This window comes from Sciurus carolinensis, chromosome 19, assembly GCF_902686445.1.
Source record: "Sciurus carolinensis chromosome 19, mSciCar1.2, whole genome shotgun sequence".
NCBI classification, from domain to species: domain Eukaryota; kingdom Metazoa; phylum Chordata; class Mammalia; order Rodentia; family Sciuridae; genus Sciurus; species Sciurus carolinensis.
This window is the reverse complement of record NC_062231.1, coordinates 16,267,726-16,294,496: the sequence shown is the minus strand read 5'-3', so window position 1 is coordinate 16,294,496 and position 26,771 is coordinate 16,267,726. Positions and strand designations below refer to the sequence as shown.

Here is a 26,771-nt window from a genome sequence, read left to right as displayed (position 1 = left end):
AGGTTCTCTCTAGCAGCAAAGGGGCAGAGGCGCAATTGCCACGAGGGCTACTGGGGACGTCTGGAGAGCCCAGTGTCTGGGAGATTGATTTGTCTTCAGCTGAGACAGGGACCACCTGGGGCTGATGGGCGGTCACTTCATGTCCAGCCCCTGGTGTTCCTGAGTTCTTTCCGCCCACCAGCCACGTGGCCTCATTTTCCCTCTATGACATTTGGAGATCAAAGCTCCAACTCACAGGGTCCTCAGCCACGTCACCTTTCTCCCTGGGAACAGGCTGACAGCCCACCGTGGGCCAGCAACCCAGGGAAATGCCCGCCAGCCTATGCCATCGCTAGAACCAGAGAAAGCCTTTCCTGAGTGCGCCTTCCGTCTCAGCCTCCATCTGCCATCCGAGAGATACGGCCTCACACCGCTGTAGCCAAGAATTCTAAGATAAAAAACAAAATTTGTCTCTTCCACCACGGATTTGGCAATGATGTTTAAAAGACCCATGTCTCAGGAAAAACACACGTCCTAGGTCCTTTAAAAAAATTAGCTCTAGTTACCACATTTCATAAGCTGGTCTTCCCCCATCCCACCCAAGTCCTGCCCTCTGTCCACCCTCAAAATAACTATCTGTCCTTAACGGCATGAATTCTGCTGAATTCCATGTTGGAAGGAAAATTCTTTGAAACTGTTGGGACTCTTCCAAGTTGCCATTCCCAGGAGAAAAAAGCTGAGCGGAGAGCAGATCTTAGAGTCTCCTGAGCCCCCTCATTTGTTTAGCAGAGAACTGGGGCAGAGGTGGCCTAGGATTCCAGGTCCTTTCCTACAGTGAACTTTAGGAAATGCTCGTGACACTTCAGAACTGTTTAAATAACACTGCTGGGCAATACATGGCAGATTCCACAGTCAGAAAAAATAAGCAGGGAATTGCCAGGTATGGTAGTTCATACTTGTAATTCCAGTGACTCGGGAGGCTGAGACGGGAGGATCACAAGTTGGAGGCCAGCCTCAGCAACTTAGGGAGACCCTATCTCAAAATAAAAAAAATTTTTAAAAGAAAAGAAAAAGGACTGGGGATGTGGTTCAGTGGTAAAGTGCTCCTGTGTTTAATCCCTAGTACCAAAAAAAAAAAAGTAGGGAATCCAAAGGAAGCAGTTATTGGTTGGCCTGGCCTGGGCTGGCTATGGAAGACATAGCTCTCTTTTCTTGTCCTAACTGCAGTGTGAACTCAATACCTAATGATGTGATTAGAGGACTGATGTCTGTTACCCTCCCAAGATGCTGAGGTCTTGTTCATCTCTATATCTGCAGTAGGTGTCATTGATATAGATAGTAGATGCTGAAAAACATGCTCCACAGATGAATAAAATCAACGTTTGGACTAAACGGGTTCCTGCTAGGTAGCCACAATTCTCATGGCTATTTTGGCAAAGAAGATGGTCTGATTCCAATTCCACTCTGATTGCACACTGCTCTGTGCTAAATCCCAGGCTCACACGTCAGGGTCTCCTCTCTCTCAGAGTTGCCTGGCAGGATGAGTTTTACCAGAATCATCCTATCGGGGAGGAATATGAGGATCAGAGACAAAATGTCACCTTTCCAGATCCCCAACATTTCCAGCATCTGCATGATGTGGAATTTTAACACCTTACTTACTATTAGCTGCAGGAAAAAAAAAAAAAAAAGAGAGAAGACTAGGTGTTCTATTTTTCTTTTTAAATTTTTTAGTTGTAGATGGACACAATGCCTTTATCTACCTTTATCTCATTTTTTATTTTTTCTGTGGTGCTGAGGATGGGACCCAGGGCCTCTCACGTGTGAGGCAAGCGCTCCACCAGGGAGCCCCAGCCCCAGCTGCGGAGACTGGGTTTTCTTAATTGAACCCCCAGTTTATCTCAATGCAGGGAAGCAAAGCCTGACAGAGGCTGTTAGGAGCAGGGTAGGCTGGTTCCCACACAGAGGCGCACGGTGTGAATGTGTGTGGTGGTCGTTCTGTGAGCTCACGCTCCCCCTGTTTGTCATAAAACAAAAACAAAAACAAAACCACAGCATGGAAGGGTGACCGAGGCCAAGTGGCAGGGAAGAAGCCTGATCTGGTGCAGGGCCATGGTTGCTCTGGTGCAGGGCCACGGATTTTGCAGTAAGTGGTCAGGGCATTCGGCTTGAGGATGAGGGTGTGCAGAGAAATTGGAAGATAGCCTGATGTCCCCGAACCAGAGATTTATGGGGCCGGAGCAGGAGGGAATATGAAGGGCAAAAACGAGACACATGAACTAGACGGGTGGCACCTGATTATCACCACAGTGGTAATTATGTTGGCGGCTACAGCTTAGCGGGCACCGCTCTCTGCTCAAGGACTGGACTTGATACTTGTCCAATACAGAGCTCACAACCAACTAATGCTGTGAAGAGCTTGCACCTCCCGGGCGGCTGGGCCTCAGAACTAACGGACCCCGGGCCCACGTTCATTCCCATCTCCCAGACCTTATTCACAGAAGGGCTAATGGATGCCATGCCATGAGAGGGTCACGCAGCCATGCGAGTTTGAGAGACGGTAAACTACCTGGGTTCCTTTGTACCAGGACTTTAGTTGGTGAATGCAATGGTACTTAAACCAAAATCACCCAGAAGCCTGGGTGCCAGCCCGGGAGTCCCCGTCTTACTAGGTGTGGGGCACGGCCCGAGAATCTGCATCTTCAACCAGTCCCCAGGTGCTGTGGGTACTGGTCTGGTACTAAAAATTCCCTCATGTGCAAGTTCAGCAAAGACGATACTAATTTGGGAAATAGCAAGGATCCAAGAGGTGGTAAAACCTGGAGTTTCCTGCATTTACCTGGCCTCCTGGCTTTACGTTTATTTTGATGAATCACCTCAAGGGATCTCCGCTTGGAGAATATGACGTGGCGGCGCCTTGTCCGTGGGAGTTCCAGAAACCCAGGGACAGAGCCGAGCCCAACTCTAACCACTCCCGTCCTTGAAGACACTACATCTTAGCTGTCTGAGGCTCACAAGCTGCCTGTCCACAGTGCATGGGGCCATGTGCTCAGATGGCCCCATGCACCACCCTGTCAGCCCCCGACAGTGGTGTCCTTCCTCTGACACCCCAGGGAGACTCAGGTCACAGCCATGGTGGAGTGAGGCCACTGCAGCCTCCTTACTCCCAGCCCAACACCAAACTGTCCCCAGGGGAAGCACTGTCCAGGGCAGAGGGGTGTGATTGCTAAAACCTTTCTGTAAAGGGCTGGGAGCAGTTCCCGCCAAGGGCCTGTGTGTCCAGCGAACCGGTGACGGTGGGCCAGCCAGGTGGAAGGATGCTGGCTGCTCGTCCAAAGGGCCGGAGCTGCCCCAGTTAAGCTGACGGGGACACAGCAGATCCAGCAGATGGGCACCCACGCCCTCGGCCGGCACACAGCAGGCCTTCAGAGAGGTCCCGCCGGGAGGGCAGGAGACCTTCAAGTAGCCGCGGTACGTCCACCCTCCCGAGCGGTAAACCCCAGGGTTGTGGCTGGCCACGCCTGACGGAATAGTCTCCGAAAGTGTGATTATCACACTGAAGTTAGCAGAGTCGGGACAGCCCGGGAAGTGACTCCAGCCACCAAGCCGCCAGTCTCCCCTCCCCAGGAGGAAATACCAAAGCAGAAAAACCCCAGTCTCAGACGGAAACTCACCCCACCATCGCACCCAAAGGAAAAAAACACCTTCTACTAAACCCGAGACTGTTAAGCCTCCCTCTCGTTCTCTCATGTGCCCCACTGTCTCCCGAGCTCAGTGAGCCCCGGGGCCGCGTCTCCATCTCTTTAAATCTTTGTGGCAACCTCAGGCTTCTTCCCTGCCACTTGGCCTTGGTCACCCTTCCATGCTGTGGTTTTGTTTTTGTTTTTGTTTTATGACAAACAGGGGGAGCGTGAGCTCACAGAATGGCCACCACACACATTCACACCGTGCGCCTCTGTGTGGGAACCAGCCTACCCTGCTCCTAACAGCCTCTGTCGGGCTTTGCTTCCTTGCGTTGAGATAAACAGGGGGTTCAATTAAGAAAACCCAGTCTCCGCAGCTGGGGCTGGGGCTCCCTGGTGGAGCGCTTGCCTCACACGTGAGAGGCCCTGGGTCCCATCCTCAGCACCACAGAAAAAATAAAAAATGAGATAAAGGTAGATAAAGGCATTGTGTCCATCTACAACTAAAAAATTTAAAAAGAAAAATAGAACACCTAGTCTTCTCTCTTTTTTTTTTTTTTCCTGCAGCTAATAGTAAGTAAGGTGTTAAAATTCCACATCATGCAGATGCTGGAAATGTTGGGGATCTGGAAAGGTGACATTTTGTCTCTGATCCTCATATTCCTCCCCGATAGGATGATTCTGGTAAAACTCATCCTGCCAGGCAACTCTGAGAGAGAGGAGACCCTGACGTGTGAGCCTGGGATTTAGCACAGAGCAGTGTGCAATCAGAGTGGAATTGGAATCAGAGGATGAGAGGGGCTGTCATGCCCATTTCACAGACAGGGAACCTGAGGCTCAGCCAGGTGAGCCACTGGGATGAGTGACAGTCTTCGATTGAGTGCCAGCCTTTCTGCCTCAGCAGGGTTGTGAAGGTCCGGCAGCCCAAGGGGAAGCCCTGGCAAGGGGTCCAACCACATGAGGGTGCGCGTTTATGTTCACTGGGGTCGCAGCAGTGTTTGGGGCCACTGATAGTCGGGGCCACTGAGGAATGTGAGGGCCTTTGTTTGTGTGCCAAGAACAGCAAGTCTTCCTGCCCCACCCGGTTCCGGCCCCGCCATGTTGTCCTGGGTCCTGGGAGGATCACAGGGCTGGAACTGCTGGCTCCTCCAGTTCTTTGCACCTTCTCACCACAGTCTGGCTCAGAGCCCCTCACCCACTCTCCCAAGGCCTTTGCCCTCCCCTCCCTCCCAGTGGGTGGAACTGACAGGCACCTGCGCAGTGTGGGCAGCCAACCCGGATGCTGGGATTTGTGAACGGCTCCTCGTGTTATTTCCCTGCATTCAGAGAGCTTCATGGATGTTTTCTTGGAAATGAAATCTACAGATTTCATTTCATGGCTATTTTGCCCAGGAATTTCCGCCCTTCCACACACCCCGAACTTGTTAACTGAAGAAAGGGGAGAGAAAGCCAGAACATAGCATTTAATGTCATCTCCACTCAGCAGTGGTTATCATCCCTGCCAGGAGCCTGTCCCCTCCTTGCCCCTGGCTACAGTATCCCAGGCCAAGGGATCATCCCAAAGAGTAACCGAGAGAAGCAAAGAGGTTCACAGGGCTCCAAGCTCCCCAGAGAACTGGGCCGCGGAAGACAGGTCTGGCTCCTCTTTCTCCACCTCCCACAAAAATGCAGAGGGGTGTGGTGAACAGGAGGCCCTGGTCCCACCCTCCTGCCACAGGACTGACTCTCAGATGGAAACTTACAGCAGCTGGCAGCTCAGCCCACTGCAGCCCCAACAGAGGGACATATTTGTGGGCAAGGGACTTCCAAGTCTTTGTCCGAGCAGATGTTTGGCTTGTGGGCTGCCAGCCCCGCTGGGGAATCTGCTATCACCCCGCCCACTCTGTGAACCACTTCTTTCTGAGCTGGAGGACGGGGGACGAGAGGTGCAGAGGCAAACCTGGGGGCACTCAGACAGAGGAATCCCTGGTGCCCTCGCTTCTTAACCCCAACCCAGGTACCCGTGGACAGGAACCTGGGAGCAGTCTGCACAATCACCATGGTTCCAAGTTCTCAGCATCGCCCTCCCTTTCTTTCTTTCTAGTAGAGGTATTTTAATGACCTTCAAAGGACATCTTTTTTCTGAAGAAAATTTCCTTTATCCACTCTTTATGCTCTAACTAGTCTTCCATATTGCCAGGTGGCCTTCACAAGCATCTTTTTCTGTTTTCATTTTGAGTGGCGACGTAGTAGTCCATTGACTAAAACAGGGGCTGCAGCCTTAGTGCTAAGGTTGCTGCAGGTGGTATCTAAACAGATGACCATAGCTGTGTTCCAGTAAAGCTTTATTTACAAAAACAGGCAGTGGGCTGGATTTGGTTCATGGAGGTGATCATGGAGGTGGTGGTGAGGATGGTGATGGGGTAGTGGTGGTTATGGTGATGATGGTAATGATGGTGGTGATGATGGTTATGTAGGTAGTGATGGTGATGGTGTTAATGGTGATGCTAGTGGTAGAGGTGGTGATGTGATGGGGGTAGTGGTGGTGATAGTGATGGTGGCCTTGATGGTGGTGATGATGATGGTGAGATCAATGGTGATGGTGATGATGATGGTAATGGTGGTGATGGTGGTGATGATGGTGGTGATGGTGACGATGGTGGTGATGGTGGTGATGGTGACGATGGTGGTAATGGTGGTGATGGTGGTAATGATAGTGATGATGGTGATGGTGGTAATGGTGGTGATGGTGATAATGGTGGTAATGATAGTGATGATGGTGATGGTGGTGATGGTGGTAGTGGGGGTGATGGTGGTGATGGTGATGATGGAGGTGATGATGGTGATGGTGATGGTGGTAGTGGGGGTGATGGTGGTAATGGTGGTGATGATGGTGATGGTGGTAATAGTGGTGATGGTGATGATGGTGGTAATGGTGGTGATGATGGTGATGGTGGTAATGGTGGTGATTGAGGATGGTGGTAATGGTGGTGATGGTGGTAATGATAGTGATGGTGGTAGTGGGGGTGATGGTGGTGATGATGGTGATGATGGTGATGGTGGTACTGGTGGTGATTGTGGTGATGATGGTGATGGTGGTGATGGTGGTGATGGTGATGATGGTGGTAATGATAGTGATGATGGTGATGGTGGTAGTGGGGGTGATGGTGGTGATGATGGTAATGGTGGTAGTGATAGTGATGGAGGTGATGATGGTGATGGTGATGGTGGTGGGGGGGGTGGTAGTGATGGTGATGCTGCTGCTGATGTCACTGCCTGCCATTCTTTACTGTCTAGGTGGTGCCAGGCACTGTGCACGGAGACTTCCCATGTCATTTTATTTAATCCTAAGCATTATCCTACAAAGTTGGATCTTATTATCTCCCTTTTAATAGAAAAGGAAATTGCATCATTCTTAGCAAAGTTAAACAGTGTTTACAAACTTCAGGTTACAATCCATCAGTGGATACGATCCATCTATTTAGCATGTTACAACCAGAATCTTTAAAAAAAAAAAAATAGTTGAAAGAGAAAGAGTACTTCAGGGTAGTAAATATATTCCTGCAAACATTTATTTCATGGGTCTGTAAATAATTAGATCAGGGTATAAAGTGTATTTTCTACTGTGGATCACAGACAAGAGCAAACATTTCAAAATGCATAAAATTGTCTAGGCACCTAGCTGTTGATCAGTTAAGCCAGAATTAGAACCCAGACCTGCCTCAGCCCAAACTTCACCCCAAAGGACAGCAGCTCCCATCTCCAGAGCACCCGTGAGGTTCCAGGCACCTCACAAGGCCCTGGCAATAGAAAATGACACATCAGGACTTTCTTGCGAAACTTTGGACCAAGCAACATCCTCCTGGCTAGTCGTGGAGACCATGCCTGTCAAAGCCGGATCAGAGAACCACATTCCAAAGCCTACGGCCCTAAGCACTGACTGGGGAACCTGTCCTTTTTGCACCATGAGAAACCTCTAGAAGGCTACAGAGTGGGGACACAGATCATAAGGGAGTTAAAGTTGCAGAAATGATTTAGGCAAGGAAAAAAAAAAAACCCTCTGGGATAAAGAAGGCCGCAAAGCAAAGATGGTGAATGATCACCATAAGAGGAAATGGGGAGACGCTGTTTATAAATAAATTGTGAGTATTTGTGTTGGAAAGAACCCAGTGCCTGGATTCAAGGCCCTTGTGTTAATATTTACTGTATTGTAATAGTGAGATTTTCACGAGGCACTCTGGGTTTAGACTGGGTAGGCTTTGGGATAAGAACCTTCCAGAAGAAAACAGCATGACGGAGACAGGATTTCTGGCAAGCCTGAGGGAGAGATGATTACTGAGTCAGAGGACTCTTCTTATCTGCAGATCCCTCCCTGAAGGCCAGTGTGGCCTCAGAGACAATTCCTCAGCTGCCTATGCATTGGCCACCATCCTAAAACCCGCTGTATCTTCGTTGCTTCGGTTCAGAAGCCGTGATGATTCTGCGGGTCGACATTGAATGCCCCTGTTACCTGATGCTGCCTATTGTTCTGTCCCAAGGCGGAGTAGCTTAAATCAACAGTGTTGACTTTGCTCAGAAATCAGCCCGTCGGGCAGCCTGAGAGAGGGTGCTGGCTTCTGTGTGCTCAGCTTCACTTGGAACAGCTCAAAGGTCAGGGACTGGAATGGGCTGAAGCTCCCGGAGGTGTTTGACCCGGATGCCGGGAAGACACACATGGCGGGGCTGGGTGGGCCGGGCACCCTCGGGTTTCGCCCTCTATCTCTGTGTGGTTGTTCCACGTGATTTCCTGAGCAGGGGAATCCAAGAGCTCCAGAACCTTCTCGCCTGTCTGCTCAGGGCTCCCCCAGGTAAGTGCTAAGAGGGTCCAAAGAAGAGCTGCCCACATGGTCCCTTTACCACGGCTCCCCTTCAGATTGCTCTGACTTCATAGTGGTGCAAAAGCAACACGCATTCAGTTAGGAACTGAATTTCGAATTCCTATCTTCTACGGGGACCAGAATAGGTACAGTTCTTTTTCGCCATTTCAGCCAACAGCTGAGACCCATGGCCCCCCGTGAGTCGTGCGATTATAACCCTGGACAACAGATGCTGTCCTGGGGATGGTGCTGCTAACAGAGGACGCTCGAGGGTCAGGAATAGTCAGTGCGTTCGCAACTTCCAAAAGTTTCACCATTGGATGGATTTATCAGGACAGACGCCCATTGAAGCCCAGGCCCTTCTGACCACCTGGAAAGCCAGGGAGCATGGCTGCTGCCATGTTCTGCTCCTTTCAGTTCAGTCACCCAGCTGGGACGACGTTCGAGGAAAGGGAATTCGACTCCACGCTGGCTGGAAGCACACCCAAGGATACGCCGACAGGACTCCAACACACCGGGACTGAAGGAACCCCACATCTCATCTTGCCGAGAGCCACTGCCGACAAATCCCGAGGCCCCCAGCATGGAAGAGTCAGAATCTTTCACCCCAACCCTTTCGACCAGGAATCTCAGGCCATTTGAACAGGAGTGGGACCAAAAAATGTCACTGGCGTGGGGCGGAAGGCACCTCCCATTTGTTCTACTTATGACAGGTTTGCTCCACATCTCCTCTGCCCAAGGTTAGATGGAAAGTGGTGGAAACATCCCTCACGGGCTACGTCTGGTTTAAAGTAATTGGGAGCATGAACAGGAGCCGACCCATATGCTACGGATGAATTACTCTCTTCTACGCCTTGACCCTGATCCTGAAGAACCTCTACTTGCCCGTACCACATCCTTTAGCAAGGGAATTAGCCTCAGCAAGGTCACATGGGCTTGCTCAAAGGTAGTCCAGGTTTGAACATTCTAGGAATTCAAGATGACGTTGGTGGGAACTGAGCTGAATAGCTGGTATCATATTCGCTGAGCGTATGAGTAAGATAATGTTTTAGCTCTCAGTGACGGTGGTTTTGAGCATGTGGGCCCAAGTACCCCAGCATCCCTGGTGGGGTGGGGAGGAGGGTATGCAGATTCTCTGCCTCATCCCAGATCTGCTGAATCAGACACACACAGGAAGGGGAATTGTGATCAGTTTTAACAAATCCTCTAGGGGAATCTGGGGCAGGCTTAAGCCTACAACCACTATGGTGGGCAGTGGCGGGGGAGGGGCGAGTTAGAGGCAGGAAGCAGACCCTCCAAGCCAGGGCCTGCATGCTGCTGGACCTGGGGTAGTAGCTGACAACGGACAGATACAACGATTCCCTGTCCCAGATAAATGGTGATTTCAGCTAATCATTATTAATCCCTTAAAAAGTCCAATGATTCCATGATCTCATTGAAGCCATACAAAAAAAAAAAAAAAAAACCAAGGCTAAGTAACTGGATTGCAAGGTCACACAGGAATAGGCCCAGGCGGCCTGACTGGACAACTCCCCTCTTATCCACCCGACTACATTTTAGAAACAGTGAACCTCAGTGCAAGGGATTATGGTAGGAGATGAATTAAGTTCGAGCAGAAATAGATGGGACCAGGATCACAGGACTCAAATCAGCTGGGCGTTCGAACTCTGGGTTGCCAGCCTGTTCCTCGTGGCTGAGGGACCAGCAGCTGGACAGCTCAAGGACCACCTCAGATCTCTCATCCTTTGAGAAGATCTCTCATCCTTTGAGAAGACTGGGGAAAGGGCCCAGAAGAGCGCTTAGAGGCAAGAAGAAAAGAAGGGTTGCTGAGACCAAGCGACAGGCCCAAAATGTATTCGTGCAACAACCGTCAACGCCATTTGCTTAAAAGGACTGGTAGTAATGGGGCCAAGAGCCAGAGATGCTAGAGCCAGAGACTTCCCAGGGAGGGGCTTGAGGAAGCACTTTGGGACTGTGGAGAAGGTGGAGACCCGGCTCCATGAAAGATTCTCCCCACCTTCGTCCAAGAGTTCTCTCCCAGCAGCTCAAATGGGAACATGCCACTCCTCCCCTCGAAAACCTGCAGTGGCTCCCTATTGCCTCCAGAGTGAAGTTCCAACTCATACCACAGATTCAGATTGACTTGCCATCACCCAGGCTGTCTTTGGGGCCTCATTTCCCGGATTCCCTTCTACTGGTGCCTGCCGAAGTTCCACAGTGACAAACCTAGGCGTGTTCACGTCCCGGCTGCCACCTACTTCCATATTCAGCAACATCTGGAAACCTGGAGTTCGACCAACCGGGTGTAGTTTAGTGGGCTAGTAAGTCCTTTCTGTGTGGGAGGAAAAGGGCTGGAGATTTCATCCTGTGAAACTCAGCAGCCAGACAGACAGAAAGCTCACTCTGTACTCTTAACTGTCCCTGCCAAAGAGCTGACGATCCCCAGCTTCGCAGCGGGGCTGGCGGACGTGAATGAACGGGTGCTGATTCATCACTTATTTCTGGTTCAGCCCCTCTGATGCGTTCCAGGCCAGCGGGGCTCAGTCACGGGGGGGAGGAACAGAGTTTTCGTTTAGGTGAGGGACTGACTCCAGCCATTCTCGTGGGCGGAACGGAAACCGCAAGTCCAGCATGTTCTGAGGGGCCTTATCAGGCAGTGAGCGTGGAGTTTTACAAACATCCCATGTCTAGACCTTGGTTCTACAGCTGCCATTGGGCTCAGGGTCAGCTATGTGTACAAGGACGCTCTTTGTGGTTTTCTTGCCCTGATTTCCACAGTTTTGATCTTTATGTCATCTTTAAAGGGTAAAAAGTATGTTACCCATGTGAATTATACCAGATGAGAACAGCGAGTGTTTGTGCTCTGTGTTAGCCAGCTTTCTGTTACTGTAACTAACGCCTGAGATAATCAACTTATAAGAAAGAAAGGTCTTTTTTTTTTTGGCTCCTGGATTCAGAGGTCTTGGGCGGTGATCAGTCTGACTGATGACTTTGGAGCCTGTGTGAGACAGCACATCATGGTGGGAACAGGTGGCAGAACAAAGCTGCCGACCTCATGGCAGCCAGGAAACAAAGAGAAAGAGGAAGAGACTGGGGTCCCAGTGTCCCTTCCACAGTGACTGAACTTTCTTCCACTAGGTTCCACCTCCTAAAGGTTCCCAGTAGCACCACAAGCCTTTAACACAGCAAGCTCTTAACACATACCTCTTTATGTGCACATAGAAAAACCATAACTATTTCTATATCGGCTGATGCCATAGTTTGTGCTTAGTGAGTTAGAAATTATCATCTCAAGTTCAAGGTCAACAAATATTTTCTATAGATGGTCAGGGAGTAAATATTTTGGGCACTATTTTGATCCACCAGCTTCCAGATGATGGCATCCTGCAAGCACCTTATATAACAAAACAAATTTCCACAAGATTTTTATAGATGATATTCAAAATATAGCAATCCTTAAGTGTATTTTAGTCTTGAAATTTAGACCTACTAATGAGAAGAACTGAATTCTTTTGGGGGGCGGAGAGAAAACGTGTCACTTCCATGGAGTGTCCCAGGGTGTCCTTTGGATTGGGATGGAAGAGCCACACCATGTGGTAGAGAGAACGTGGCTTTAGAGTTGGGTTATATTTCAACCAAAACTAACGTAACACAAAAGACGGAATGCTGACGTAGCTCTGAGAACAGAGCCATCTTGGGGCTGGGGCTCAGGGGTAGAGCGCATGCCTGGCATGTGTGAGGCACTGGGTTTGATCCTCAGCACCACATAAAAATAAATAAAAGATATTGTGTCCATCTACAACTAAAAAAATAGATATTAAAAAAATAGAATCCAGTCATCTTACACAGCATTAAAGAGAACTTGCAAAAACTGCAAAACTATGTTTTAAATTTTTCTTCTCGCTGAATTTTTAGTTTTGGAAAACATAGCTTTTGGGGGGTTTTATTTTTGCAGTGCTGGAAATGTAAAGCCAGGGCCTTTGTGTGTGCTGAGCAACTGTACTACCAATGAGCTCCCCAGTTATTTTAGTCATAAAATATCTTTGTGAGCATGTTCTGTAAGCTAATGTTGTCATTTTTAAATGAGTAAATATTTAAATTTCTCTCAGTGATCATTTCTCTTGTGAGAAATAACAATAGCTGTTACCCACATGAGCAAAAGCTCTGTAGGGGGACCTCTCTCAATATAATACAAAGAGTACTGAGACCAAATGATGGGAGAGTCCCTCCACTAAATGTTATTTACTCCTTACAAACAACCTATTAGGTAGACGATGTAATTATCCTACTTTGAAGATGATAAAACTGAGGAACAGAGAGGTACATGAACTTGTCCAAAGTTGCACAGGAAATAGGCCGGGGGTGGGATTGGAGCCCACGTCCCCATGCCTCCGTGACCACCTTGTGTCCTTCTGATTCTCTCTGACCCTTCCAGTTCTGTGAGCTCTGCAAGGGCGCGGCCCCTGCGGACAGCCCGGTGGTCTACTCAGACAGGGCCGGCTACAGCAAGCAGTGGCACCCGGCCTGCTTCGTGTGCGTCAAGTGCTCCGAGCCGCTGGTGGACCTCATCTACTTCTGGAAGGACGGCGCCCCCTGGTGTGGTCGGCACTACTGCGAGAGCTTGCGGCCCCGGTGTTCTGGCTGCGATGAGGTGGGCGCGGGCAGGGCCGGGTGGGCAGAGGGGGCCGCTCACTGCTGGGGGCGGGGACCCTGGAGGCCCCCAGCCTCCTCTGCTTCCTCGGCCCAACGGGACTCACGCGTGTTCCCGCCCAGGGTGGTTAGGTGGGTCCCACAGGTGGCAGTGGGGTCTCGTCCTGGGCGCCCGCCCGGCACTTGGTGAGTTCTCAGAGGAACACTGCGGGGTGCACAGGAGGCAGGCGGCCCAGGGCCACCTGCACCTCGGTCCTCGTCATCTAGAAAGGTGAATGAGAACAGGACCCTCCCCCTGCCGCCAGGAGGACAGAGGAGATCTAACTGCAGGAAGGTGGTTGGCGCCCAGCCTGACCTGGAAGCTCTTAAGTGGCTCCTGCTGTTCGTCTCACCATCACATATAACAGAATGTGGTGGAGGCTGGTACAGCAGGAAACTACCCCAACACGAAGCCACGCTTAAAGATGGTGCAGGGAGGGTCAGGTCTCCGGTATGGAGATGCCAGGGGCTCTAAAAGCACATTGGTAATGACCACCCTAACTGTGTGGTTATAATAGTGCTATGTACCGTGCACCTGCCTTTGGAGGTAGGGGACACACATCTCTGGCACAGGTGAGGGTTTGGGAGGTCTTCCTCATGCTGAGCCACCTCCTGCCACCTTCTACCTGCTGGTCCCAACAGGAAGTTTAAACCTTGCACTGTTACACTGAGTGACATTAAGGAGGAAAGGGGCTGTGGCAGGCGTGCCCCATAACCTCAGTACTGGGGACCACGGTACACTCGCAGTCTCAAGTCTCCATCTTTGTTTTTCTCCTTGTTGTTGTTGAACTGGGGATGGAATCCAGGTTGTTCTATCCTGAGCCACGTCCTCAGCCCTTTTAATTTTTTACCTTGAGACTGGGTCTCAGTTGCTCTGGGCTTCACTCAGTTGCTGAGGCTGACCTCGAAATTGCACTTGTCTGGCTTCAGCCTCCCAAGTCAGTGCGATGTCAAGCCTGCACCACCATACCCAGCTCTCCATCATTTTTTAAAAATTTTTTTAAATTGTAGAGGGACACACCACCTTTATTTAATTTATTTATTTATACGTGGTGCTGAGGATTGAACCCAGGGCCTCACACGTGCTCGGCAAGCGCTCTACCACTGAGCCCCAACCCCAGCCTCCCATCATTTATTAAAGGCTTACAATGGCGTCAGTAACTTGCTCCATACTTTAGGTATAACGTGCCATTTCTACCTCTCAGGGATCCTCCAGAGGCAGACTAACGGGGTCTGCATTTTACCCAGACGGGAGTGAAACTTTGGGCAGGTCACTTTCCCCAGCAGTCCGTGTACTGTGGTTAATTTTGCACTCACAAAACCCTAGAAGTGGGGAACACTTGCGTCCCCATTGTACAGACACAGAAGCAGAAGCTCAGGGAAAGTAATTTGCCCAGAGTCATGGAGTTGGCCAATGCCTACGTGAAAACTCACACCCGGTTCCCCTTTGACACAAAAACCAGAGTCTCCATTTACAAGCATGCTACTCCATTCTTCCTGGGCCTCCAGGCTCTTCCAGTATGTATGCCCCAGAGCGTCACTTTATTCCAAGCCCAAGTGACCCTCTGTGATCTTGCTCTTGAAGACTGGCAGCTTATTTATCATCAAGCGGTCCTCACCCTCACCAGGATGTGGACTCCGGTCTTGGAATGCAACCAGCTTTTGCATCTGCACAAAAACATCACAGGTGCCGTGTAAATAAAAACCTGTCTGTGGCAGAAAGGTTTTGTGGATTTTCTTTTTTCCATTTGGGAAGCTAAGATGCCGCCGAATACTAGCCCGAGGACATCAGATTTGCATCAGGTTTCTCCACTGAGGCACCTCAGGCTCAAAACAAGAATCGGGTGGGACCACGCACCAGCCCATAAGTGGTCCTGGATCCACCGTCTCCGCCTTGGTTCCTGACTGTCTTCTGCTCCCCTTCCTAGATCATCTTCTCCGAGGACTACCAGCGCGTGGAAGATCTGGCCTGGCACCGGAAGCACTTTGTCTGCGAGGGCTGTGAGCAGCTGCTGAGTGGCCGGGCCTACATTGTCACCAAGGGCCAGCTCCTCTGCCCCACTTGCAGCAAGTCCAAACGCTCCTGAGGAGCAGCCCGCCCACAGTCAGAAACCACCGGATCCCTCTGAGAGCCCGGGCCATCCTCAGGGGCGGATGTGACAGCCAGCAAGCTACATAAACAGTGATCTTTTCCCCCCAGTGGGAATCTCTGTATCATCTAGGTTGAGTGATGGTGGATCCTTGAGGGTCAGTAGTTGCAAACCAGAGATGTTCTGAGAAGTCTTAGAACGGGTTCATTTGTGCCGTGCTGGTGGTTTCCCAGCCACAACCTACCGCAGACCCAGAGGGTGCCCTGCGAGGGAGCTCAAGGGGGCATTTCCCAGAAGGCCCTTCTCTCCCTGGCGGGCCAGTCGCGTAGCTGTAGGGTGCAGGAGCTCCTCTGGGAACAGGCTGGGATTCCGACTGTCACTCCTTGTCTCTGTTTCAAGTGGCATTTGGATTTTAAATGAACAACTATGTGGGGCATGATAAACACATCAATAAAAGTTTTACGAAGTCCACAGATACCTTTCTCCCATTATTTACGACACCGGGAGGGGGGATTCTGCAACCTCTGGTTAACCCCATCCTCCTCAAAGCTGGTTCTAGCAGGAAGTGCTGTAAATGCTAAGAAGCCCCCTCATCAAGGATCTCCTGAGACTTCGGTTGGATGGAGATTCCCCAGACAGAAACTCCCTCCCGTCTGCCGTCACAGACACTCTGGGGTCACGGATGGAAATGGGCGTTCCTGTTTCCTGGTACACCAGAAAGTGGCCTCCCGGTAACTGACGACCTTCTCTTTAGCCAGGGTCCCAATCCAGCTGCACTCGGAGCCTTGATGGATACCAGGAGTAAGACAGGGAAGAGAGCGGGCAGCTCTCCAACAAATCAACCTAAGCCCAACCAAGGGCCCCACAGGGAACATGTGACCAGTGTACACTGCTCTTTAACAATATGGACTTTTTATGAGAAACCTCTCAATGTTCAAAAACAGCCAATTGATCATTGAGTGAGCCAGATTGAAGAGACCTTGGAGCCAGATTTTAATCTCACTCTCTCTCTTATGGTCTCTCAGTATTTTCAGCCCTCAAATTAATTTCCTTCCCACAATTACTAAACAAACAAAACTCAGACGGGCGTGGTGGTGCACATTTGGGAGGCTGAGGCAGGAGGATCGCAAGTTCAAAGCCAGCCTCAGCCACTTAGCGAGACCCTGTCTCTAAATAAAATATTTTTGAAATGGCTGGGGAGGTGACTCAGTGGTTAAGCACCCCTGGGTTCAATTCCTGGTATTAAAAAGAAAAAAAAAAGTGTCATTTTCCACCATGGATATGAGGGCAAAATGACCTGAGTCCTAGCAGCTCAGTTCAGATACCAGTGGTCTTGTTTCTTAACTTCTCCCTCTGTCAGGCTGGGGTTGTGGCTCAGCAGTAGAGCACTTGCCTAGCATGTGTGAGGCACTAGGTTTGATTCTCAGCACCACATAAAAATAAATAAGTAAAGATCTAATTTTGCCCCCATTTGTTTGCTTTGCCAGTTTGACCCAATTTCCATGGTTCCTCCTAAGGCTGAGATTTTCTGCTCCTGGCTGGAGTCTCCAGCTGCCCTCAGTTTCCCGGCCCTTCCATCCTGTCCAAGACAGCCCTGCATGTGTGGGAAACCCTCATACCCCTCCTCAGCTGCCTGCTGTCCGCCAGGTTAAGGACCAATCTTCCCTCCAAGCTTTGAACCCTTCCTAAAAGTGGCTTTCCAGCCTTTTGGGCCTTAGAATTCTTTATTCCCCTGGATTTCTATTTCCTCATTTCTCCTTGACAGGCAGAGTTCCTTTCCATGAGCCCCTAGAGCCCTCACCCCAGGCTTTTGCGTCTTCTGGGCTGGTTATCTGAAGGTCAACACCATCTGTGGAAATTCTACATGTTTTTCTTTCTAATGTAACTCATTATTTAATGGGGAAAACAGTAAAATGTGGAAAGTATCCAAAAGTCAAAGAACCACATGTATCGGCATTGGGGAGTCAGAAAAGATTTCACAGAAATGGAAAACTGGCCCATACCCACAAGGTGACCATCAACTGCATTCTACTGGAGAAAGTTCATTTACATTTCTTTTTTTTTTATTTTCTAATGGTACTGGGGATTGAACCCAAGGCCTTGTGCATGCTAGGCAAGCACTTTACCAACTGAGCTATATCCCCAGTCCTCATTTACATTTCTACAGACAAAATAATTTGCACTATCAGTGTTCTACAATTTATATCATAAAATACTACCTGTTCTATAAGATACTTCCCAAGCAGAAGCCCTTCCATGAAGCACCGGTAGAACACTGGCTGACCCACCTGTTCATACATCCATTCATGCCACAAATATTTATTGGGTACAATGGAGCTCATTTTCTCATGCTAAATACAGGAATATGGTGCACCCCCTCCCACCAAAAAAAAAAAAAAAAATCAATGACCCCTGTCCCCATGGATTCTGCAGTCTATGGGGGAGATGGACTTTAGGCAACCACTACTATAAATCAGCATAAAATTATAGCTACCGTGGATGCTATCGAGTGGACATCAGTGATACCACAAGCATAGAAGAGTGATGGGTCCCCATCAGAAATGTCAAGAGCAGTGCCTCTGGGAAAGTGGCACTTGAACTGGGACCGAAAGAATGAGGAGACTCTCGGTCAACAAAGAGGGAAGAGACAATGGTTAAATGTGCACAAGTGGAGAGTCTGTGCAAGGACCCTGTGGTCCAAGCAGCACCAGCGTCTTCAGTACTGGATTACTGGTGTTGGGAGGCGAGAGTGATAAATGTGGCCAGAGACGGCAGAACCGAAAGATGACGGGTGTAGCAGAAGCACAGGGAGAGATGAGGACAGGCCCAGAGGGGACAGGGTGAGCATGCTGCAGCTTTGCGGGCAGCAGAAAAGAAGGATCTGTCCTAAGAGCAAAGGGGAGGGAGCTTTCAAACAGATATAAACAGGGGAAGGAAACAGCGAGACAGGGAGTTTACTGACCTCTCTTCTGTGAACACACCAGCACGATGCCTGGTTGACTTTACTACCGAGCCACATCATCATGGGTGGGAGTGATTATTTAGAACAAGCCCCACTGACCAGCACCCAGACCTGCTCCTGCCTTCCTCCTGCCTGCTAAGGACACTCTTCCTGGGTTTAGAGCATCTAACCCTCGCTGGCCCTTCCCTTTCCATTTGAGGGGCCACTCGTCCAGTCCTTTCTATCATCTTTCCCTCCATGCCCTAGGTACATTTTGTACCCAGCCTGACAACCGTCTCTTAATGATTCTCCCTGCTACAACTGCACCCTGTCTCCTCGCTGCTTCCAGACGCACTACTCAGAAACACAGGTGGCACTGGGCACTCTCCTCTTGAAGAACAATCAAGGGCTGGCTCCCTGTTGCACATGCAGAAGAAAGTCCAAACTTCCTTACCTTGCAACCAAGTTTCTTCATTTTCCCAGCTGAAACCCACCTTCCCTCCTGATCCCCTTTCTGAAGCTAAAGGAGGAGGAACCCACCCTTTAGAATGCTTCAGCGTTAACTGATGCACAGTTTTATCTCAGGCGTCAGCAGGAAGAGCAAGCAACTGCCATTTCCAGCACCCCTTTCTCTATAGACAGACTTCCCAAGGCCTCGCCCTCGCCTGGGGGGGTTTTAGGCACCCTTTATCTGCACTCAACACCCCAGCCTGACAGTGATCACTGTACTGCTTTTATTACACAAGAACTATTTGTGAAAGGTTCCTGCATTTTATTTTTAATTAACAAATAATAATTATATATTTTTATGGGGAACAAGTGATGTTTCAAAACATGTTTACAATGTCCAAGGAGCAGTTACCTTAAGATGAGCTTATTATATTTGCTTCCATAACCCTTAGGAAGAGGGGTAGCAATGAAATGAAAGAACCATTAGCTCTTGTGCTAATGACACCTGTGTTCCCAAATGGTCAAGACTAAATGTCAAGACTCCAGACGGAGGGGGACACCAGAGGCTGGCTGTGTGCTGCCTGTCTGTAACCCAGCTCCCCTCCCTTTATGGGAAAGGCCCACTTCCCATTACTTTCCCAGTCTCCTTTGCGGCAGGAGAGAGGGCTCAGTGCTGGCCATGGGGCTTCTCCAACAAGGTGCTTCTTAGAAAATTTTTCTTCCTTAATGAAGAGAGGAAATAACCCTGCTTTCGATTTGGGGTTTTTATTTTCCCCCTTCTTTTTTGATAGCATTTCAAACTTAGCAAAAAAAAGTTAGAACAAAGAACCATTTGAGGGTACTGCTGGTGGTACCCCATCATCCCTGAATATTTTCTTTCTTTCTTTTTATCTGTGGAGGTGGCAGGGGTGGAGCGCTGGGGATGGAGCCCAGGGTCTCTCACTCTAATCTACCACTGAGTCACACCCCCAACCCACCCCTGAAAAGGCCCATGTGTCACCCCTACAAATGAGGACATTCTCCTGCGTAACCCTTACCACCATCAAATTCAGGACCAACACTGACACAGGTCTACCATGTAACACTCGGATTCAAGTCGAGAGCCATCAGTCACCCCAGTAATGTCTTTTATAACGAAAAGGTCCAGCTTAGAATCTTACACATTCCATTTATCTGCCTTGTGTCTTTAGCCATTGGTTCCCAATTCTTTCCTTATGAGTTTTAAGATTGAAGTCCAGTTAATGAGTAGAATGTCCATCAACTGTCTGATATTTGCTCATCATGAGATTCAGGTTATGCCTTTGGGGAAGGAACCCTGCACAAGTCATGCTGTTGAATTTTTGTTGCATCAAATCAGAAAGCATAGGTTATTTTAACTTTAATTTTGAATACTTGTTTATGCTAGTAACTGCCAGGTTTCTCCACCAGAAAGTTATTCTTTTCTCCCTTTGCACTTAATAAGTATTTTGTAGAGAGGTTCTTTGAGACTATGTCAATATCCTGCTCCTCATGAAAATTCCACCCAATGGTCCCAGTGGCTCTTAGTATCCATTACTGTTCCTTTTCTTTTTTTTTTTTTTTTTTTTTTTGGTACCGGAGATTGAACACAGGAGCACTTAACCACTGAGCCACATCCCCAGTCCTTTTAAAAATATTTTATTTAGAGACAGGATCTCGCTAAGTTGCTGAGGTTGGACTTTGAACTTGTGATTCTCCTGCCTAGTTTTCCGAGCTGCTGGGATTATAGGCATACGCCACCTCACCAGTCTACTGCTGTTTCTTGATTGAATGAATGATTACTATGATAGCTGCCAGATGCTGATATTTTTATTCTAATCATTCCTTTAACATTTATTAGCATTGCTGCCAGATGCTGATATTTCTATTCTAATCATTCCTTTAACATTAATTAGCATTCCATCGTATGAAAAAGCTTTGCTCCTCATTTATTAATGCATTTATCTATGTTGGCTTGGGGTTATGAATTTATTATATTTATAATAAAATATATTTATTATTGTCATAAATGTTATATAATATGCATAATATTATATCAATTATAGACTATTACTATCTTTATTTACTTAAATCCACTAAGTCCTAAGTTTTCAGTTCTGCAAGTACTGCAACAACATCAACAGAGGCACTTTGAAGGAGGTCAGAAATCATAATCTAGAGTTTAGAGCTACATTAATATTAAATATCAATAATTATTAATTTATTATGCATTATATTAAAATATTAATATAAGTGATAGATTTGTTTTGTATATAATTTTATTATAATGTAGAATTAATGTATAGTAACAATTAATATAATAATCATTCCTTATATTTATATTGGTATGTTATAAGCATTATGATTATATTGTTATAAAATTACATTATATGCTATATTTAAATTTATAAAGGTGTTCCACAGTTGAGTAGTTGATGGAACAGAATGGGTTAATTCTCAAATTGTCCCAAATGTGGCCAAAGAAAGCACCCTCCGGTCATCTGTTCTCTCTGCGGACTTGTCCCCATCATGCCTTTATCACTTGATGCTCTGTCCTGACAAAGTGCTGCAGGCTCATCTGGTGTTTCCTTGACCCAGCTCTGGAATTCATTGCTTTTCTAGAACTTTCTTCTTCAGCTGAGTGTTGCTGGGCTGGAAGTCCTGAGGCCATCTCAGAACCTCGAGGAGACGAGGGAACCATGCCGAGGAGCTAAGGATGCTGGGGCTTGGGTTAAGCAGATGCAAGGTCCTCACTTATACCACCAAGATAGCAAACTCGCCTCTGGACTTCTTACACAGGACGATCCCTTCTTCTCTGAGTGGAGTGATCTGTTTTCTCATCGCTCCACATTTCTTCTTCTTATAGTTTTTCACCAGTAGGGATTTTGTTCCGTGTAACCAAAAGAATTGTGACTGACATCTGAGCTGTTTCACACTGTAGCTTGTGTGAACGAGGTGCCTCTGAAGCCGTTATCTTTTCCTCGTTCATTTGGATTCTTTTAATTGACAGAAAAAAATTGTCAATATTTATGATGCTCACAATGTCAGGTGTCACTTAAGGCAGGCATAAGTTCTGAGAAATGCACCATTAGGCAAATTTTGTTGCTGGGCAAACATAGAGTGCATCTCCACAAACCTAGGTGGCCCAGGTGGCTCACTCCAGGCAACCTCTCTATGCAATCAAGAGACCCGGTAAAGAGGAGATGCAGGAGGCTGCCACCAGCGTAGCATGCCTACTATTCTACAGTAGATTTTTTTCTGGGTAGGGTGTGTGCTGAAGATTGAACCCAGGGACACTTTACCACTGGGCTGCACTCCCAGTCCTCCTTTTTATTTTTTATTTTGAGACAGGGTCTCACTAAGGAGCTGAGGCTGGCCTCAAACTTGTGATCCTCCTGTCTCAACCTCCTGAGTTGCTGGGATTACAGGCAGGGGCCACCATGCCCAGCTTACAATGACTTTTTTTTTTTTTTTTTAAAGTAAAAAGAATACATTCTGACGTAATGTAAATAGATATACCAGTGATCTTGTGACTTGTGATCCAGCATGAGGCACATTATTGAGGTGCCCCACTATCACATGACAGGCAGTGCAGTAGGATTTTTTGTACCAGCATCACCCCATACATGGGAGCAATGGGTTATGCTACTGTGCTGTGGTGGCTCCATCAACACGGTCCCAGGGCTGTTCCGGGTCCCCAGCCATCTCACGGGACTCCTGTCCTCTGTGAGGCCCACTGTCCTCTGACACATCATCGGGCAGCATGTGACTGCACGCACAGACGCTGTAGACTAGCTAAATCCAGCTAATTCACATCTCGGGACCTCACATACTTGCCATTCTTCCGTGGTGAGAACCTTTCAAAGCTACGGCCTTCGTAATGTTCCATCCAGTCTGTCCCGCGGGGATACAAGCCGTAGTGCCATCGAGTGCTGGATGCTCTGAGTGCTGATCATGCTTTGGCTCCAGAAGTTTGGCTTCTAATGTGAGAAAGTTGCAGGAAAGATGAGGCTGTACAGCAGCATGCAGGTCGGCCGTGCACATGGTCCCCAGCCCTTGGACAAATCGAGAATGGAGACAATGCTGCGTGTGTGTGTTGACGTCACTGTCTTCTAAAAACCTTCTTCCTCTCTTTTTTTTTTTTTTTCTTGACTTGGTACCAGGAATTAAACCCAGGGGTGCTTAACCACTGAGCCACATCCCCAGCCCTCTTTCTTTCTTTTTATTGTTTTGAGACAGGGTCTCACCAAGTTGCCTAGGGCCTCGCTAAGTTGCTGAGGCTGGCCTTGAACTTGAAATCCTCCTGCCTCAGCCTCCTGAGTCCCTGGGGGTATGCTTTTTTTCTTAATCAATATTTGCATTTGGTCAGATTCTACTAGTTTCAAGAAAAAAAGTCTCGGTCTGACTTTCTTGGTTCAATAACAATAGAAACAGAAGTACGGGCATAAAGCATTCCTTTGTCCTGACTTCGGGACAATGTTGGTTCTTGAAAGACAGAAAGAACTTGGACTTACAGAAACAGAAGAAATATTATCCAGATCTCTCTCATGTTGCAACTAAGGGAAATTCAATTCAAACAAAAAAACTGAGGGAGGATCTACATTCTAGGATCTACTTCCTGGTCAGAGAATTCAAGAGAATTGCCAGTCTCGTGAACAACTGGATCTAGGAGATCAAATCACAAGTCAAGACCTGGCTTCTTTCATCTGTGTTTTCCTCCACGCTGGTTTTACGCTGAGGCAGGCTCACGCAGATTGTAGCGAACGTGGCCACCTCCAGTGGCTAGGTTCACGGTCCTCCTTGGTACAGTAAGCCCAATGACAAAGGAATGTCTCTTTTTCAGGACTGACTCTGGCCAATGCAAATACCTATAGTACCTATCCCTTGACTAATGTCCATGCCACAGGACTGGGTGCTCCAAATGATCTTGTCTTGAAAGGAGCCAACAGGCCAACCTCTAAAGAGGAAAGGAAGGATTAAAAGAGAGAGTGACATCCCAAAGCACAGGTAACAGGCTCCTTATCAAAAAAACAGAGGGCAGAAGTGGAAGAGAAAAGCCCTCTGGGCACAGAGAAGCCGATACCATTTGCCAAAGAACAGCAGGACACTTCAGGTAAGTAAAACAGAAGCAAAGCGGAGAGGAGGAGCAATCTGAAACACTGGGAAAGAGAAGACCCCAAAAATTGAAAAGACCAAGACTGTTCCCAGGATTGGGAACCGAGACTCACAGGAAGCCTGGGGAAGCCTCTGCCTGGAGCCCAGAAGGAAGCCAAGTCACAAAGCTCATTGTAAAGTAATTACGACGCCACTAAAACTCTCATTTATCTTGATTTTTTTTTTAATTACTGACAAGATAAGACAAATGTATTTTACAAGGCCTAAATAAAATGGTATTCCCTGAAGGAATTATCTAGAGGGTTTTATAGCTGCCTTTTTCTTTGTTTTTTCGAAAACTCCGTGAAAGATGATGGAGACTTACTAAACTGTTTTATGGGAAAAGTTTAATAAATGTGAAGGATGGGCTTCCATGAGTTCAAATATGGAAAGTTTTAAAATAGAAGAGTGACACAAACAGCTAATGATCCCAATATGCTAGATTATGCAGGCTGCTGGCACAGGCTGCAGTTTTTAATCAAATATATAAATTATGAAATATTGTTACAAGGACTAGTGAGCCTTTTGCCCTACAAGGGAATGGTTTGTGCTTCAGCTGACAGGAGAGCTCTGTGGAGTTCGTCTTCAGCTGATAAAGGGACAGGGGGAAGGAGCAGATGGGCAGGCGGCTTGGGACCATCCGGTGCCAAAGCTGGATGGAAGAACATGCTTGGGCCCAAGCCCCAGGCCAAGCAGGAAGATGTTTGCCTGTTTAGGACATTGCCTGTGTGGTCCAGTCCACAGGGGAGGTGTCTGTGACATCTGGGGCCAGAGCTTGCAAACACAGAGCCATCGGCCTGTTCCCAGCTGCCTTGGTTTTCAAGGCTCAGCACAAAGTTCCCTCCTCCAGGATGCCCTCAGTGATTACTCCAGAGATTCCTAACCATTCTCAGAGTCTCAATCAACAGTGTAACAGACGCAGCCCTTGGCTAGATTGTACTTATGTTAACACTCCATCGTTTGTGTCCCAAACAACAGGACACTCATTTGCTCTCTAGTTGGTTTTTTTCACTCATCCGTTAACCAAGCATTTCCTGTATGACTCCTGTGTCCCAAGCTCGGTGCTAGGCTTTGGAAAGACACACATCATGTCAATCAAGGTCAGAGCAGATATGGCTCTTGCTTGAAATGAGTGACAATCTCTAAAAGAGGAGCAGCAACGGAAGGACAATTGTCTACTCAGTCATGCCTGAATCTCAGCACCTTTCCAACGTGTGTTCCATTCCCAGGGAACTGACAGCCTCTTAGTAAATACACACTGCAGGCCTGGTCTTCCCCTCACTCCCCAAACACACCCAGCACATCAGACTCTCAGCCTTGCCCCTAGCAGCACGGACTCCAGCACTAGACGGCCTGAATTCCAATCCTGACGCTGTTAGAAAAGTCACTTCCTTTTGGTGGAATTTTCCTGCGCTTTCAGAGCCAAGCACTGCCTGACCTGGATTTGTGGGGACTCCTTTTAAGAATGGCAAATGGCAGTATGAACCTTCAGACTCACAGTGGGTCCCCACAAAGCCCCAAGAGACCACCTGGGGAGAAGGCTGGGGACACGCTACAGATGGTACATTCGCCTTCATCTCCCCCCACTCCACCCAGGATTAAAACTCAGGAACTGAAACCCCAGAGGCCTCAAGTTTAGAAAATGAAGGCCAGCATTTGCCACTCACGTCACTCCAGGAAGGTGATCTGGGTGTTCATGAGGAGCCCCCAGGGAACGCTGGTTCTACTGGGCCGGGTGGGGATGAGACTCGGCACCTCTGACAGGCTCTGCTGGTCTGAGGCGACGCGGGGAGAAGCAGTGTGGGAATGTGTTGGAAGGGCTGGTGAGAAGCCACGTGCGCTCCCTCTCACCGAGAAGTGGGGAAACTGAGGCCCAGGGGAGGGTAGATGAATCAGCAACGCAAGGCGAGTCCAAAGCAGAGCGAAGACAGCAACCTGGGTCTCCCTGTTCCCAAACCAATAGCCCTTCTGAGTCTAGCAAGCCAAGGATGTGATCCCTGTGCCTTCAGGAACCAGGTAGTTTGGTAAATGCATGAAGCAGGTCAGATACCAGCAGCTGGGACTAAGTTAGTTAGTTAGTTAGTTATTGGTACTGGGGATTGAATTCAGGAGTGATTTCCTACTGAGCCACATCCCTAGACCTTTTTTTAATTTTTAATTTTTAAAGTTTTGAGACAGGGTCTCACTATGTTGCTTAGGACCTCAAACTTGCAATCCTCCTGCCTCAGCCTCCAGAGCTGCTGAGATCACAGGTATACGCCAACATGCCCAGCCAAGAAAACATTTTTTAAAATGGGCACTGCCCTGCAGTAGCTTAGGATTTTTCTTTCTTTTATTTATTTATTTTTTTTGGTGGGGGGTGGGAGGGACCAGGGATTGGACTCAGAGGCACTTAACCACTGACCCACCTCCTCAGCCCCTTTTTGTATTTTATGTCAAGACAGGATCTCATCAAGTTGCTTAAGGCCTCACTAACTGAGACTGGTTCTGATTAAAAATAGTGGCCTGGAAGAAAATACCAAAGATGCTAGATGAAACAGCTACCTGCAGCCTAAAATGAAAATGCCTTATTTTGGAATAACTAATCAAAGGTGAAATAGTTCCAGCGATGATTTCTATTAGCAATAAAAAAACTGAATCCTTTAAATCTGAAAATACCTGACTGTATCCATTCAGTGCAAGGGTGTGGTTTCCTTCTGCTTTAGTTAGGATATTAGTCTGCAAGTCGCAGTGTGACCCTCTAGATTTTGCCAACATCACCATTGCCCTCTACCACCGGCTTGAAAAGGGTCCCCTCTCAGGAGAATGCACAGGTGGCTCTTTTGATGGCCCTCACTTCCTAAGGAGGGTGACTTGGGGACTGATTTCACTTCAGGGTCAGGGAACTGTTGGCTCTGAGAAACCTGTTTCCAATCCAAAGTTTCAAAACAAATCCAGCTCCAGACAAAGGTTT

General features: G+C 48.2%; 1 protein-coding gene across 1 annotated transcript in view; it reads left to right on the top strand.

Moving 5' to 3' along the window:
- Lmcd1 (LIM and cysteine rich domains 1) overlaps window positions 1-15,746 on the top strand; it is a 60,056-nt gene extending 44,310 nt beyond the window's left edge. Inside the window, exons 5-6 of the mRNA XM_047534592.1 lie at window positions 12,933-13,148; window positions 15,115-15,746. Coding sequence (XP_047390548.1) covers window positions 12,933-13,148; window positions 15,115-15,273 — 375 coding nt within the window. The 3' untranslated portion in view covers window positions 15,274-15,746. The remainder of the gene's footprint in view (window positions 1-12,932; window positions 13,149-15,114) is intronic.
- The last annotated feature ends 11,025 nt before the right edge of the window (window positions 15,747-26,771 follow it).